The sequence below is a fragment of the Zeus faber genome (assembly GCF_960531495.2).
Source record: "Zeus faber genome assembly, chromosome: 4".
Lineage (NCBI taxonomy): Eukaryota > Metazoa > Chordata > Actinopteri > Zeiformes > Zeidae > Zeus > Zeus faber.
In genome coordinates, this window is record NC_137191.1 from 6,284,818 (window position 1) to 6,302,317 (window position 17,500).

The 17,500-nt window shown below is 48.0% G+C and overlaps 1 protein-coding gene across 1 annotated transcript in view; it reads left to right on the forward strand.

Annotated features, from left to right (window-relative positions):
• The window catches only part of LOC307229030 (VPS10 domain-containing receptor SorCS1-like), a gene marked incomplete at its 5' end in the record, with an annotated part of 172,283 nt that overhangs the window by 105,181 nt on the left and 49,602 nt on the right, over positions 1-17,500 (forward strand). Inside the window, one exon of the mRNA XM_079998903.1 lies at positions 12,837-12,995. Coding sequence (XP_079855029.1) covers positions 12,837-12,995 — 159 coding nt within the window. The remainder of the gene's footprint in view (positions 1-12,836; positions 12,996-17,500) is intronic.

Consider the following 17,500-nt stretch of genomic DNA (forward strand, 5'->3'; position numbering starts at 1 on the left):
CCACTCTGCTACAGAAACGTATCAATCTGCTGCAAACGTGCCACACCTCTGTAGACTTACCCCTCTGCTGACAACAAACTAACAATATGGTCCTCTATGTCTTGTCCTGCAATTTTTTTATGTTTTGAATGACATTAATATCACTTTTCTTTAAACTACTTCTTGTAATTACGTAGCTTAAACAATGTTGACGCTCAAATAAACATTAAATCTCCTTCCTGGAATGGGCCAGTCTTCATATGTCATCGTTTCATTGACTGTTTTGCACTTCCACCTATATTTTGAGTACATCAGCGCTTACGCAAGAGACTAATCAAAACGACTTGCCCCATTGGACTGCATGCAAGCGCAGTGAGAAGCTGCAGCAGAGTGGTGAGTTTCTCTCTAGCAAAGCATTATTCATAGCCTTCGCAGGGAGGTTGTGCTTTGAACAGTTAAAATAAATGATGGGAACCGACATTTTAACAATTCAAGGCCTGGGTTGAAAAATAGTGAAGCTGTCCTTCTGAAGTCACAATCCTGATCCCCTTCCCCTGATCCCCTTCTCCCTCACCCTTATGAGACATCAGCGTCACGCAGAAGTAAAACCCAGTGCATCGGTGGTGCACAGAGGTGGTGTGTGTGTGTGTGTGTGTGTGTGTGTGTGTGTGTGTGTGTGTGTGTGTGTGTGTGTGTGTGTGTGTGTGTGTGTGTGTGTGTGTGTGTGTGTCTGCGTGCGTTAAGGGTCGTTCCTCCACAGGCGCTGTGCAGAGAGACAGTGCGTGCAAGATGACTCTCAGCGAATCAGCTGTGATTTGCTCGCTGGTGCACCATGCGTGGTGGTGGTTGTGGTGGTGGTGGTGGTGGTGGCAGCAACTAGCATTGGGACGGGGGAGGGAGGGAGGGAGGATGGAGTGAGGGAAGGAGGGGGGGTTGAACATCTGTCAGCCCTCAGGCATAGTCTCCCCAATGGCTTTGACGAGTGGAAAGACAAGAACATTGGAGCCGAGAGAGAGAGAGAGAGAGAGAGAGAGAGACGGACGTTGAGATGGGCAGAGAGACAGGGCAGAGACAGCGTTATTATAGTGGAGGTGGAGGTGAAGATGGCGGCTCCACCTGCAGACCCGGATGTCTGACACGCTGACATCTACACAGGGATCTTTGAGGAAATACACCAAACATTACAACAAACATATTTTTCCACGACTCCTCCCTCGCCTCGTGGAGGGATGGAAAGCGAAGGCGTCGAAGCGTCGTTGAGTGTAAAAAGCAAAACGATGTTCTTTCGCCCTTTGGAGACGTTTAACATCCTGCGTTGTCGTACATTACGCTGGTGCGTCTCCACACAAAATGGAAGTGGGCGATACGTTTGACGTGTTCATGTATACAGTATGTATGAGATGTACACAACATGCGATGCAGATGTCCACAATGGCTCCTGCACCCCAGATACAGGAGTATTTTGGCTGGTCGCCGCTGGTTTCTGCCCCGGAGCGCTTGGAGCCCGAGCGAAGAGATATCTCTCAAAGTGACTTTGATGGAAGTTTGCTTCAAAAATTCAAGAGAGAGAGAGAGAGAGAGAGGGAGAGAGAGGGAGAGAGAGAGGGAGCGGGATACCCAGGATGGCATGACAATTTAATCAGCAGTGTATAATGGATATCGTGATGGGATGTTACCGGGTTCTTTAGTAATAGAATAAAATATTGTCAATGTCATTGCACAAGTACAATGAAATTGCCGGTGCCTTGCTCAGGGGCAGCGCCTGCAGTATTGACCCCTCACATACATGTCTTCTGATGGTGGGAGGAAACCCAGGAGAGAGAACGCGCAAACTCCACACAGAAAAGCCCTGAAGGGCCGGCCGGGATTCGAACCCAGGACCTTTCTCGCTGCGAGGCAACACGGCAAACCGCTGAGCGGCCGCTCGTTCTCCCCATGAACCCATGGAAAGGTATTTGTTCGCCATCCTTTACTCTGCTTACTAGCGAGCTGCGTCGCGCATGCTGCGCGTTATTTATTAATGTCCTCGCTGCTTACAAGCCGGATCTGCTTCCAGATAATCACACGATGTCGTCCCGCGTGTTTCCTCCCCCCGGGGGATCCGCAGCCTCGCTGTTCGCTCCACCCGAAAGGCGGCGTCTCTCGACGAGCGGGGCCCAGGCGTCAAGCCAATTACGGGAAGAGCAAATGGAAAGAGTGAAATGTTGAAATGTTGCCGTTTGTCAGAGTCCCGGCTGAGTCAAAATGTCAGGGAGTCTTCAATTAGTCCAGGTTTAAAAGGCCTGAGATGGGGAGTGGGCTCTCGAGCTTAATAAGACGGATCAAACCGCCCAAAGCACCTGGTCGATAGACTGCAACCGGCAGGTGGGAATGAACATTCAAACATTTGATTTAATGAGATGATGTTTTTCGCAGTCCCATATCACCGGGGTTAATTTGTCAGCGCTGGTATTTGTTTTTGCCTCCTTCTGACGGAGCGTGGACGTACGCGGGGCTCCCAGACGCTGGTGGTGTTAGTACAGTACATGCAGGCGGTGCTTACTGCTGTGTTTACGCGTGGTTATTTGCCAGTTTAATCAATCACAAGAAGGATTTCAGGAAATTCTGTGGAATATCAGGGTACGCTCATGACACACGGATCGAAAGTTGACAAGAGATAACTACAGTATAATCAAAAAATATATTATTTAGCAGTTAGTTAATGGCTCCATTGCAAGTAATCACCCAGAATTGATTTGGAAGAAGGGGGATTGTTGACTTTTAGGAGCTCTGGGTCCAAGCGTCTTTTCAGATTGGTCTCCAGCCGTGATTTGTTCACAGGTGTTTATGACCCTCCGTCAAGGAGGAGGAAGGCGTAGCGGGGAGCTTAAACAAAACAGATCGATGAATAAGAAAGGAGCGAAGGAACCGAAAAACAGTGGCCAAGCCTCACAGGTGGACTGAGGACTGAACCTCCGGAGAGACACTTGATGGATGTTAGGCCTGCAAAGACCAGCGGATCATTTCACGGCGGCTCGGAGCGCGCCGTCGAAACGGTCAACACCACTCTGGAAATGAGGCAGAAGGAAGAGGTCGATTGAAATTGTCGCAATTTTAATTTAGACCATAGTTTATTTGTTTGGGTTGCGCAGTCATTGACAGATATACATAGACGCCCCATCGACCACTTCGGACCCGATGCTGCGACACGTTAGCGTCACCGCCGTATTGGAACGGGCGACACTGGTGTGAACAAACGTTTACATTTCTGAGTCGATTTCAATGCATTCTATGCATTTTCAAACCCAAGGGTTTATGATCGACTTGGAGTACATCCAACTACAGGAATCAATCTAAACGCAGGTGGTGTTGTTAATCTATCGGCATTACAGTGTGCGATCAACATTAACTTTGTAACGATAAGTAAAAGCAAATAAAGTTGTCTATTGCCCCTTTAATGTTCTGCAGAAAAACAACGCTTATAGCTCAACTGCCACCGAGGGCGCAACCAGGTGTGGAGTCCAGTTGCTGCGGAAAGTGAAGAAATGCCAATTCCCCCATTATTTCACCAGAATGCGGACGCCACTCCATCCAGCACCAGATTCAACGTTAAAGATATAATTTATTGTGTGCATAGAATCATGCACTTGCACTGTACATTCTGGAAGCTTTATATATTTGGCTACTTTGGCCTTGTTTTACATGCTCCTACTCTGACAGGCGAGCGGTGCCTCGATCTTGTGCCGCTACATGGAAACAGCGTTGGTAATAAGAAGTAAGTCATATATGTAACGACGTGCAGCCGGCGGGTCTTTATCGCAATGTAACCCCCTTCAGTACGGTATAAGACGTGATGACCGCAAGGGTTTTTTGTGATGATGACCAGCTGGCTGCACATCATCCCTTTCATATAATTTCCTCTTTTGATTTTCAGTAGAATTCACCATATTTACATTATTTTCAGGTAACCTTGAAAAATGGCAAAATGTTTATTCTTTTGAATGTTTGCCACCAGCAGATGGTGCAAGTACAATCACAAGTATCTTCTGCGGAAAGTTGAAAATGGCCAATTCCTCCATCGCAGGAGAGAACCCGGGTCACCAAGGTCACGATCCAAGCCGCCGCCGTCGTCGCTTTTGGAAGCGAAAGAATCGTCCGCCAATTCCGTCGCGCACGTGAGCAACGGCTCTTAAAAACCAATCACAATCACCGTGGGTTAAATGTATTTTTCCTCCGCGTTGATGAGTTGGAGGGAGATGAGGCAGTCACGCAGGAGGGGGGAGGTGGTGCTGGCGGCGGAGGAGAAGGAGGAGAAGGGCGGCGGCGGCGGCTGCTGGGGGTCAACGATGCCAGGCTCTGTTGAGACCTTTCGTCCGACGCACGAGGTGTTGAGCGCTGACATTTAGCACCGGCGGTCGGAACCCTTCCTGCCTCCCCTGCCCTTTGCCTTCAATTAGGAGAGTTCGCCCTCCCCCTGCCTCGCCGCCCTCACCCCCCTGGCCCCCTGGCCAACGCCGAAGGGCCGGGGGGGGGGGGGGGTAATCTACCGTGCTCTCTCTGGGCTTGGGGGAGTAATCACAAAAAAAAAAAAAGTAAGTCAGGAGGAGACTTACATCTCTCCCTTTCATGGCTTGTGAGAGCCGGAGCACTGAGCTCCGAGGCACAACGAAAACCCCCCGTGACAAGTGTGAAAGTTTCTCAGCGGAGCGACTTCTCTTTTATTGTCTCCCCCTTTCTCCCCCCCTCTCTCATAGGTAAAGATGAAAGCTAAAAGGAAACTCGAATAGAAACGAGCTTGGGACGCTCTACCTTGACGTGGCAGGCGGGGAGACGAATTTGGGCTCGGTACTTTTCCCACCGATATCACCACGCGCCATCGGGGGCGAGGAGGCAGCGGCTGTGGGGAGCTGGAGTTCTACCTGGGAGTCAATACAGCGGGGAATATTTACAGGAAAAAGAATAGCATTTGCTCAAAAGTCAAAGCCTAGACGTACTTAACTCGTGAGAATTCCTCAGGCGGCGAGCGCTCGAGGTCCCGGGTCGCCTGAGAGCAAAGGCGGTGGCGCCGCTCATCGCTCCTTGGTCGGTTCATGCAGAAGTCGTGGCGGGAAAAATTGGAGTCGTGACGTCCAGTTGTCCTCGGCTCCAGAGCCGGACGGGGAATCACCCAAAACACACCAAGATAAGAGATGACGCTCGATCGTGGTGATCCGCGGAATGTCTGGGCGGTCGTCAAAACTACTCACATGTTGGGATGGGAATTTGAGGACCCCGGCGTCGGGTTCTGTGGTTTCAAAGAGACCGATTAGCAGAAGATACTTTATCCCCATGGGAAAGTTGGTCCTCCGCATTTGACCCATCGAAGGGGTCTATGTCTTTTTTCTAGGAGCAGTGGGCGCCTACGTTGCGCCGCCTGGGGACCCGCCCCACTCCTCCGGCCTTGGGCAGGGGCATGGGCAGGAGTGTCTAACGCCCACGTGCCGGCAGAGAGGCACGCGGTCGGGGTTCCAACCCAGAACCTCCTTGCTGCGAGGCAACAGCGCAAGTACTATCGGCCAAAGCAGATAAGATAAAGATAAAGATAAAGACACTTTATTAATCCCCAAAGGGAACTTCCGAACATGACATACACGACAAAACACGCACCGTTGACAGAAAACGCACTCTGCTTTTCAATCGGAGGAAGCCATTTTCGAAAACCCAACACCAACGTGATTTCCGCCTGCAAAGAAGGCCACAACATCACGACCGACCACTCAGCGTCCGCCTCGACGTCCATTTTGTCGATGCAGTTTGGCCTCTTTTCTCCCCAGCGGCCGAACACGGCTCCGGCTCTGATCGCGGCGCGTTGTCCTCGTGAGAGACCAGACCTGGCACCCGCATCGATTTCAATCCTTTTTTGCCATTTGAATAACATTTTTTTATGGCATTATCACGCCGCCGCCCTCCACCCCAGCCCCCTCCACCCCGCCGGTCCTTCAGACCCCACGTTGCCCCAGAGCCCAGTCGCAGGGCGGCGGATCAGCTCCGGGACATATTTGTTTACACCACACCAAGTGATTCACAACCAAAGTGGCCGTCGCTTCCCGGCCGGAAAATTGACTTGCCTCAATGAATAAATCTCCGAGCCCGTCCTCCTCTTCCTCTCAGATCTGAACCCGAACCCGCTGAACCCCCCCCCCCCCCCCGACAACTCCCGACAACGAGGAAGCAAAGTATTTAGGATTTATGGCGTCAGGGTCCTGCGGCTTATTAGGCCCAGATTTATTTAGCGAGAGGAGTCACAATCCAATTATCCAGGGAGCGTCCGTACTGTGATGGAGAATACGAAGCTAATTTCATTAATATTCTATCTGGGAGTATTTACCACGGCTCCTCACATCCTAAAATGTCCTCTGGCCGACTCAAACGCTTCATTAACCTTTGTGAGTCTCCAAACAACTCCGACCTTAAAATTTTGGGCTTCCACGCAGCGTCGTGCACGCCCTTGGACGGAGGCTCGCGGATAAAGCCCCGTGCTCGGAGCCACCGGGACGGAGGCGTGGGACGGGTTCGGGCGGCGGCGGGGCCAAACAGCCGCAGCGGTTTGAGAGCAGGTGCCTGAGGCGGCGTCGGGAAGGCAAGCGAAGGAGGAGAGCTTTGTGATTAGGGAAGTTTTCCGCTTCTCCCTATCCGGGGCGCTTTGGAATCCTCAGAAGGACGGATGAATGAAGTCACACGGAGCGCACACGGAGTAATATCGTCGGTGTCCCCCTCGGAAAAAGAAGCCCAATTCTCCGCGGCGTTGAAGTGCTCTATGATCCAAAGCTCTTTCATTTGTAAATTTCGTTGATTCCAACCCGAGGAAAACGGATCCGGAAGCCTCCTAATAGTCGGGCTAATACTAATCCCTGTTGGTTTTATTTGGCATCTTGACATTCTCATTTGTTTTTGCAGTTCGTTTTCCCAAGGTCAAAGCAAAGTCTGGAGCGGCGCAGGTTACAGGAGATTGAAACCAGCAAAAGAAATAAAAAAAAAAACACAAAAGAAAGGAACACACAACCCCCGTGCCTCAGACAGCCGAGGAATCCCATTTCTTTTCCATTTCCATATCTCTCCCGTTGCTCCATTCCTCAAAGCAGCGTCGGCGCCAGCGCGTCGAATTGTGTTAAGCAAACAAAACCCGGAATTCCCACGATCCACGCACCTGCCGGAGCCCACGACGCAGCCGGCTGGACGTGGCCCCCCGGGGGGGGGGGGCGCTCATCGGGATTGGGAGATCACGGCGTGTGTCCGCGGGCTCGCCCGGTCGGATCGGCCCACAGGGGGCGCACGTACGCCGCCGCCGCCGCCGCCAATTTAACGTTTCGTGCCTCTGCCCCTCGGACGCTGGAGTTATGACAAAAGACTGAATGCGTTTGTTTCCCGACGGCGAGAACCCACACAAACACTTTGCAACGTGGCGCCTCGCCGAGAGGAGAGGACGGGCGCGGAGCGGAGCTCAGCGTTGCGTCCTCGCAGGGAGATCAATACCAAGATGGCGGTGGAGGCGGTGTCACCAAAGGACATTTCGTCCGAATGGTTTTGTCCCGGTGGGTGGCGCTATCGTGTGGTGCCGTCTCTTCCTTTGCCCGTTTCAGTTATTCTCACTTTGTGTTCGCGGGTAATTTCTGGGTTTGAGTGTTTTGTTGAAAACGTGTGTAGCCACTGTAATAACGATGTACTTGCATAGTAATAATTGAATGCCTTAAATACCTATATACCATAGTTTATTGTGTGCATACGATCATACATTCTATTCTCTATGCAGTTTTTGGCTGCTTTGTTCCAGACTTTTTTTTTGTATGTTTGACTCTTGTTTCCTGGTTTCGCGTCCCGAGTTTTCGTCTCTCGTCTCGTGACGCTGCATAGAAACTGCGACGGAGCATTTGAAGGCGTGAACGCGGACGTCGACATTGAAACGTCCCAACGTCCCACACGGCACGACTCGTTTCGCGATTCGTGTAAATGTCAGGTTAAGCATAAATTAATATGAAGTAGTTGAGCCATATGTAGGGTGAAAACAGTGAAACAGGCAAAAAAAACCACAACAGCAGAACAAAACAACAGCCAGCGGGTCGTGATCACATAACAACCCCCTTCTGTGCGATTAGGGTCGCACCAAATGCGCGGCCATGAAAATCGCGGAACGGACCGTAAAATCCGCCTCCTCCGGCGTAATTGACAATTTGAAAACAAGGGTCGCCGAGTCAGCTGATTTTATGACTTTCCTTATGACTTTGTCTGCGTTGCCGTGGCGACGGAGCTGAAATCAACAGCAAGACGCCCGTTAGAGAAACTACCGTAACGACCACAGACGGCGACGGCGTTCGTCGTGGTCTTGTCCACGCACCCATCTGGCGTTTTTTTTTTTGGCGTCTGAATATGAAACGATTGTAATACCGTCGAGTGCATGTTCAGCCCGTCTCACTGAGCCTTTTTGCTTTTTTGTTCTTTTTTGCCGTGGTAGTCAACGAACACCCGGCACCGGCTGAAACGTCGCTGCGTGGGATGAGGCGTGCGCTCAAAAAGTTAAATTTAATCGTCGCCGTGAAATGTCGTGTCTTTCGTTTAGAAATCCATGAAATCTGTCATCTTTGACAATTAGGGTCCGTGAAATTGAACAAAATTTACCGTGAATTTGTCTGGGACCTGATGACCGGGGGTTATTTTGACCAGCTTGCTGCACGTTGTCCCTGACAGTCCAGTCCTGTATTGCGTCTCACGCTTTTCAGTAAAAACCAACCTCATTGTTCTATTTTTAGATCATCTTTAAAAATTCAAGATTCAAAAGTTGCTTTTTTATTTTTTTTTTTCATTTTTTCATTTTTTTTTTTACGTGAAACAGCTTCAAAATGAACTAAATTACATAAATATCCAACCATCATCCAAATGTTTCCCCTCCCTTTGGCTGGAGCTGCAGAAAAGCGTCTTAATTATTTCAACACCACGCGGCGGCCTGGCACCGCCTGGCTGCCGCTCGGTGATTAGTGTGGCAGTGGAGTGTAAATCTGTGGACGTGATAATCAGCTGCAGGAACATCTTGATTTGCCGACTGAGAGTCAATACCATCACTTAGAGCCAGGGACACTGCGGGGACCAGCGCCACGCCCTAATACCGCTAACAGCCACGCGGTGTATACACACAGACACACACAATATACTCTATATGCACACAATATACTTTATATACATATCTAGACAGTATACTGTATGTACAGTATATATACACACATACTGTACATGTACATATATAGCATACATATATACTGTATATACTGCCTCTAAACACTGACATACAGGGAATCAACACTTACATTTGAAAGTTTGACCTGAGATTTTCGGCTCTCAGTAAGAACACAATTAAAAACTTTTGTCGTAACTTTTCATCGCAATAATAAATACATTTAATTAAAAAATATTTAAATACATGTTTGTAATTACTACTTTATTGGACTTTTTATGTTAATAATGTACAATCATCAAATTCAGTTGAATAGATGACTTGTTTATATTGTAATGCAGACAACATACATGTAACTTTAACATTCATTTGCAATAAGAACTTTTATGAAATAATTTGTCAAGATCAGAAACACTTTTTCATGAAAGTTTTTTATAAGTTTAGGTGTAGGACAATATTTATACATGACGTTTATTACAAGTAAAGTATTTCATTTTTTATTTTAAACTATATCTTGTCATGGTTATATCTTACAGTGGTACCTTGACTTACCACTGCGTCTACTTAGGACTAATCCCAGATACCAGCAGAGATAGTCACCAGAATTTGTATCGACTTGCGACCGACTGCTCCAAGATACGAGCGTGGAAATTTGTAGCGGTCAGTCAGCGGTCACATTTACATTTAGCAGACGCTTTTATCCAAAGCGACTTACAATTATTCAAACACCGACGGACGCAGCCATCAGGAGCAATTAGGGGTTAAGTGTCTTGCTCAAGGACACTACAGCATGCTAGCAGGAGGAGCCTGGGATCCAACCAGCAACCTTTAGATTACTAGACCACCAGCTCTACCACATGAGCCACCATCCCCGCTACGAGCAGTCAGTCAGCAGTCAGTCAGCGGTCAGTCAGCAGTCAGTCAGTCAGTCAGCAGTCAGTCAGTCAGTCAGCAGTCAGTCAGCAGTCAGTCAGTCAGTCAGCAGTCAGTCAGCAGTCAGTCAGCGGTCAGTCAGCAGTCAGTCAGCAGTCAGTCAGCGGGCGACCTACATAGTGTGTGCACGTAGTTGGTGGCTTATCCATATTTCTCTCATATTTACTGTGTTTGTGTATTTTGTTTCTTTTCATCCTTCATGATTTCATCATTTATATGGAAAAATTAACATACGACCGTTCTTATGGAATCAATTACAGCGAGTGAGTCGAGGCACCACTGCATAGTACATTTCCCCATTGTGGTACTAATAAAGCTTTATCTTATCTTATACATACATACACATATATATGCACACACACACACACACACACACACACACACACACACACACATACACACACACACACATCTACATACATACACACATATATATTCATTCACATGCACACACATGCACACACACACATACACATACATACATATATAATATTGTATACACACATGATATATCCACACGATATACACACACAATATTATATATGCACCATATACAGTACACACACCATATATACACACACACACACACACAATGTACAGTATGCATCATACAATGGCCGTCATGGTCATGAAGAACGCTCTTCCACTGATGACACGACTGTAACTGTTCGGGTTCACCAATTCAATTATGTTTGCGACTCTTTCTTTTTCTTCTGATTTTCTTTGCTTCTCTCTTCTCTGTCTGGAACCTGGCAGTGTCTCGGGAAAAAAAACAAAAAACCAAAAAGGCTCGGGCCGCTAAGAAAAGAAGAACAAGAAGAAAGCTCATGGGAAATTAGTGCTTTCAAGGCCTGACTGAGCATCGACACAGAGCGCGGGGAGGGAGAGAGAAAAACACAGCACAAATCCCAATGAGTCGGCGCGCACACACACACACACACACACACACACACACACACACACACACACGCGCGCACGCACGCGCACGCACGCGCACGCACGCGCACACACACACACACACACACACACACACAGGAGCGTATCAAAGGCTGCCTCTATCATAGTGATTATATCATCAGGCGACGCTGAATACAAATTATTAATTGAGATTTGCCGTGATCAATGAAGTACGCTGACAACGGCGGTGACAGGTTTGAAGCAGCTAATGCGGCGCCGCAGTCGGCTGTAATTATGTATTTCACACATCAGAGGCTAATCGTAGCACATGGTAATCAGACACGATTGACTCAATATGTCTTTATTATTCTCTGTTCTGAAAAGAACGCTCCGACCGGATTGACATCTGTGAAGTGCTGCACTGCACGTCAGTGCTGCACCGCTGCTCTGTACGGAAGCAACAGGTGGAGTCACGTTACAAAGTAAGATATGTCGACTATACTATCTGAAATATCTATATAACAACATCTGTCTGAATAATGATATTATTTATTACTGATAATTTGATGTTTTATTATGTTTGATGGGGTCTGGCAAGCATGACCTATCCACCCAGTCACTGATTAAGGAGAAAAGAGTTGTTTTTTTTAAATACATTTGTTATTATTTACTGCTATTATAAGTTAATGCATTTAACCCTGTATATTTCTTGTGTGGTGTCCATTTTGTTTTGACATTTTCCACGTAGTACTGAATGTGTAATGGATGATAAAAATCAGGCTTTTGTGTCAATCCAGAAATGGTGAATCCAGTGATGGTAGCAGTTGGAATAAGTTAATTCTTCAGTATAGTACACTATTTAATATTAATAATTATGTTTTATAATATGTTTGTATAAAGTATAGTATGAAATAACATGATTGTATGGTAATAATAAAGTATAAAATAGAATAACGCAGAGTTATGAATTGTACTTTTCCCCCATAATGGCCTGTGGGTGGGTGTGTACATATGTTAGTTTTTAACTCAGATTTTTATTATTATTACTCTTTTTGGCATTTTTCAGGCTAAAAGTATCCAAAACCTGTGCTGCGCTCCACAAAACCCCGAAAACTATAACAATCGCTCCAAGAGGTCGCGTTTGTGTTTTTGCAGCTCAGGCGGTTCCAGAACCCTCGGAGGAACCGTCGCTTTCCTTTGTGTCGGCGCCGCGTGATGCGGGAACGATCGCCGTCGTTAAAACGCTGTTGGTTCAGAGACATCTTTGGTGCTGCAGGGCCAGGGACTAAACCACACAAGGGGAGCGTTGCGCTCCTCCACCGCGCCGCTCCGTTGCGCAAAATAATATGTTCAACTGGTCCAGCATTTGAGATTGAAGAATTGGGGAATTTGGAATTGGTGTCGATTTAAAATGATGATGTCATAACACGATGTGTTTGACGGCGCCTCGGAAAGCTGTGATACGTACCTAACATGACTCGACCGGACCCTGTGCATTTGCCGCCTGCAGCTATACTTTTTTTTATTTTTTATTTTTTATTTATTTTTTTACATTTTTATTTTCATATTTTATTCATGTCCAAGTTCCTATCTTCCCCTCTCTTGACTTGCACTGTTTGTCTTCTGCTTTGACACCTCACTTTCCCCCACGGGGATTTATAACGTTTTATCTCATCTTATCACCCAGGACATTTCCCCGCAGCGGGAGTGAACCACAGAGCAGACGCGAGGGGGGGGGGGGGGTCGGGGGGGTTGGACCGAACCATGCAGAACAACGGCGTCACCCATCCATCCTTCCATTTACTCTCGATCCCCCCCGCCCTCCCCTCCCCTCCTCCCCCACCAGATCATGCTGCTGACGGACCCCGAGGTGGAGAGCAGCCTCCTGATCAGCTCGGACGAGGGCGCCACCTACCAGAAGTACCGCCTCAACTTCTACATCCTCAGCCTCCTCTTCCACCCCGAGCAGGAGGACTGGATCCTGGCCTACAGCCACGACCAGAAGGTGGGTGAGGGAGGGAGGGAGGAAGGGAGGGAGGGAGGGAGGGCGGACTGGCCGGAGGAAGGGGCGAGGCGAAAGACGAGCTGGGGGCGGGACGCCTTTGAGCGACGAGTTCACGTGCGGAGGCGCTCGCTGTTCGGGGCGGAGGGGAAAAAAAACAAGGGGAGCGGGAGGAGCCGGGCAGAGGAGGGAGGAGGAGGGGAGGGAAAGGAGATGAGGGAGGGAAGAAAGGAGGATGGGAGGGATGAGAGGGGCACGGAGAGTGGGAGGGAGGAGAGGGTGAGGAGGTGTGGAGAGGGGGAGCGAAGGGAGGGGAGGGTCAAAAGAGACGAAGGAAGATGAGAGGGGATGGGGTGAGGAGGGGAGGGTAGAGGAGGAAAAAAAGCAGAGGCTGTTCTATCCCTCCATCCATCTTATCCCTCCATCCATCCATCCATCTTATGACTCCATCCATCTTATCCCTCCCTCCATCTATCCATCTTATCCCTTCCTCCATCTATCCATCTTATCCCTCCCTCCATCCATCCATCTTATCCCTCCATCCATCCATCTTATCCCTCCATCCATCTTTCCGTCTTTCTACTCCAAGGTGGTTACAGGGTTACTGGAATGTCCTTGAGGTGCTTGCATTTCACCCTTGGAAATGTAAGCACCGGAATACCTTGAAAATGTCCCCTTCAGTGCTGAAGTGCTTGAGAGAGTCCTTGAAAAAAAACTAGATGATTGAAAGGCCGCGTCATCCCCCTGGTTGTGTTTTATTGAATCAATGATGAACAAAACATCGAAACATTTCCAGAAATTAACCTTGATTATAATTGTTTTTGCTTCCTTGAAAATGATAAAAATAAAAAAAAACAACAAAAAATAAAAACGTCCTGGAAAGCGCTTGAGTGTCATTGTCTGATGCCAGAATGCACCCTGGGGTTATGGACACTGAGTTAATAGAGAAAAACTTTTATTTTGTTTTTATTTTGTTTTTGGACTTGGACGTACCTTGCAGCTGCTCTGAGAGAGGGGGAGAGAGGGGGAGAGGGTGAGAGAGGGAGAGGGAGAGGGGGAGAGAGGGGAGAGAGGGGGAGAGAGGGGGAGAGAGGGGGAGAGGGTGAGAGAGGGAGAGGGAGAGGGGGGGAGAGAGGGGGAGAGAGGGGGAGAGAGGGGGAGAGGGTGAGAGAGGGAGAGGGAGAGGGGGAGAGAGGGGGGGAGAGAGAGGGGGAGAGAGGGAGAGGGGGTGAGGGAGGGCGAGGTCACTTCATGCCCAATCCCAATGAGGCCTTTAGAGCTGAACCCACAGGGATCGGCTCCACACTCACCTCTCTGTCCATCTGTCTCTCCCTCCGTCTCCCTGTCTCTTCATCCCTCTCTCTTTCCTTCCGTCTCCCTGTCTCTTCATCCCTCTCTACCTTTCTTCCACGGTCCGTGTCTCTATCTCTCTCCCAATTTCTCCATCCCTTCCTCTTTCCATCCGTCTCTCCCCGCCTCCATATCTACCTCCCTCTCTCTCCCTCTGTCCCTCTCTTCAGCTCTTTCCTCATCACTCCCTCTCCCCTCCTCCCTCTCTCTCTCTGTCCATCTCTACGTCTCTCCCTCCACCTACCTGTCTCTTCATCCCTCTCTCCTCTCTTCCGTCTCCCTGTCTCTTCATCCCTCTCTACGTTTCTCCCACGGTCCGTGTCTCTCTGCCTCTCTCCCCCTTTCTCGATCCCGTCCTCTTTCCATCCGTCTCTCCTTCTGTCTCTGTCCCTCTCTCCCTCCGTCCCTCTCTTCAGCTCTCCTTCCTCATCCCTCTCTTCTCTCTCCGTCTGTTGCCCTTTGCCTCTTTACCTCTGTCCCTCTCTCGTGGTCTCTTCCTCCTATCTCACTCCCCTCTCTCCGTCTGCCTTTCCTCCCCTTCCTCCCTCTCTCACTCCCTCTCTCCCCATCCGTCCATCCGGGTCCCTTTCTCCGTCTCCCCCTGTCGCCCTCCATCCGTCCCTCTCTCCGTCTCCCTCACTCTCTCTCCCCATATCCCTCCCGATACTTCCCCGTCTCTCTCTCTCTCTCTCTCCCTCTCCATCCCTCCGCTACATTTCCATCTCCATCCCTCCCTCTCCCTCTCTCCGTCTCTCCCACTCCCCCCCCTCCCTCCCCCTTTCCCAGGACCGGGGGGGGGGGGGGGGGGGGGGGGGGGGGGTTGCTGGTGTATTTAAAAAGCTGTCTCCCAGTTCCACGTGTGATATATCAAAGTGTAAATCCTCAGCATTACAGGAGCTGGAGTGGAGCAAATGTGAGTGGGAGCAAATGTTTTTCCAAATAAATAATGATCCAATACGGAGGAGTCGGAGAGAGAGAGCGCGAGAGAGAGTCTGGGGGAAGGTAATTATCTGTGAACCGGAGAGGCGGGTGAGGAGGGCGGAGGCGGGAGGAAAGCAGAGTGGATGTATCATTCTCATTCTGCTTCAGAGGGGTAAATTTATGGCCATTTTGGAAAATGACCGTTTGCATTGCAAAATGCTTTTGTTACGGCAGTGACCGTTTCCCTTCAGATGAATGATGACGGAAACTCACCTTTCTGTGTGTGTGTGTGTGTGTGTGTGTGTGTAGGTTGTTTAAATGGTTGTTTTACTGTGGGAATCTGGAGCTAAACGGTGAGAATAACCATAAAAGAAAATGCATAAAGTTGTTTAAATCCGTCAGAAAAAACACACACACACAACAAAAAAAAACAGTTTCCATGCTTGATTTGAAGAAGGTCGAGGATCACCTTGATGAAAGGCGAACGTTCCCCTTTTAATGTGTCAGCGAGATGCTCGGACTCGTGATGCGCGACCTCGAAACAATTAGTTTGTCGTGAACAAATCTTTGAAATGACTCAGGAGTCTGGAGTCTCGACAGCAAAAGGAGTGGGTTGTGCAGCCAGAAACACAGGCTGGCGGAGAAAAAAATATGACTGAGTATTGAATGAATTTGAGAAATAGGTGAAGGGGTTTGACATCATTGATATTGAATGTGACTGATATACACTTTTCACTTTCTCCCAAAATACATCTTTTTCAGAAATCAATTCACAACTAAGATTTGGACCGACTGTTTTGACCCTCGTTCACCGAATAAATGGATGTTTAAAGAATGAGGAGTCCGAAAGATCCAACAAATCGTTTTTTACTGAGTCAGTCATAAAGATGCAAAATCTCCAAAAAGAGACTTTTTAGCACTAAAACTGATTCAAAAGAACAACGGGAAAGTCAAACTATTTATTTTTACAGTCGCTCATAAAGCGCCGGATCTCCATGAAGAGTCACTCGTATAGAGCTGAATCTCCAAAGAAATCGCTCATCTTGGACATTTTCTTTGCCAAGAACGTGTTGCTTGTGACGGTTGTTGTCAAAAAACAACTGTGTTTTGATTTAATTCCCCCCTAAATGGCCTCTGAAGATGGGAGGGATCGCTGCCCTTCGACTCCTCCTCTTCCCCCCAAAGCAGACTCCAGGTGAAGCGGGTGTCAGAGGATGATTATCCAAAGTGAATTCCCTCTTTTCCCGCTCCCCTTGAACGCAGCGCAGCACGGAGGTCGTATTTCCTTCGCACACGTCGTTTGTCTTCCCTTGTTTGACATATTTTAATACACGTGTGATGGACCCGCCTGGTGCTCAGTGCAATCGTATTTTTACTGTTGATTATTCTTATTATTGTCAACCTGTCAGTATTTTCAGGTATGTCGTTGTTATTAGATTAATTTTGTTTCTTGTTCAGTGTGTTATTTGTTAGATTTATTCTTCTGGTTTATTGTTAGGTCTGTTTTTATTGTTTACTGTTTGGTTTATTGGTCTAGTTTATTGTTAGTTGTCAGGTAAATTTTTATTGTGTATTGTTTATTGTTAGGTTCATTCTTCTGGTTCATTGTTAATTGCAAGGTTTATTCTTCATGTTTATTGTTCGGTTTACTAGAGGTCTAGCACCCGCACCCACAGACAAGGTGAATAAAACGTGTACTCGGGGCATTCCTGACATGCCGTCATCCAAGTTTGATCAACACTGGTCCGCTATTGTGGAATAATTTAATAATTTTTTTTTTTTTATCATCGCCGCAACATCTACTCATGTGAAATGACGTTGCGCACAGTTCACATGATAGCATTGCAGCCTAGTGACAACCGGGTCCTCAGCAAAATGACGGTACATGCAGATGTAACTGATGTCAGACTTTCATGGATGTCATGGATCCGATGAAACCACAGACAATCTGAATAAGATTTGTATTTGGGGCAGTTCCAACATGCTGTCGTTTGAGTTTTACCCAGATCAGTTGAGTATTGTGGATGAGGTTTGTAATCAACAATTGCAAAATCACCAAGATGGTGCCACACATACTGTAGACGGAGTACACAGATCACATGAGTCAGTAACCCAAACCTGACCAAGATACTGTCAAGCACAGATATAATCACTATTGGACTTTATCTAAAGGAATGTTAGGTACAAACTCTTAACCATACAAAGTTACAAAGTGACAGGTATTATTTTATTACTTC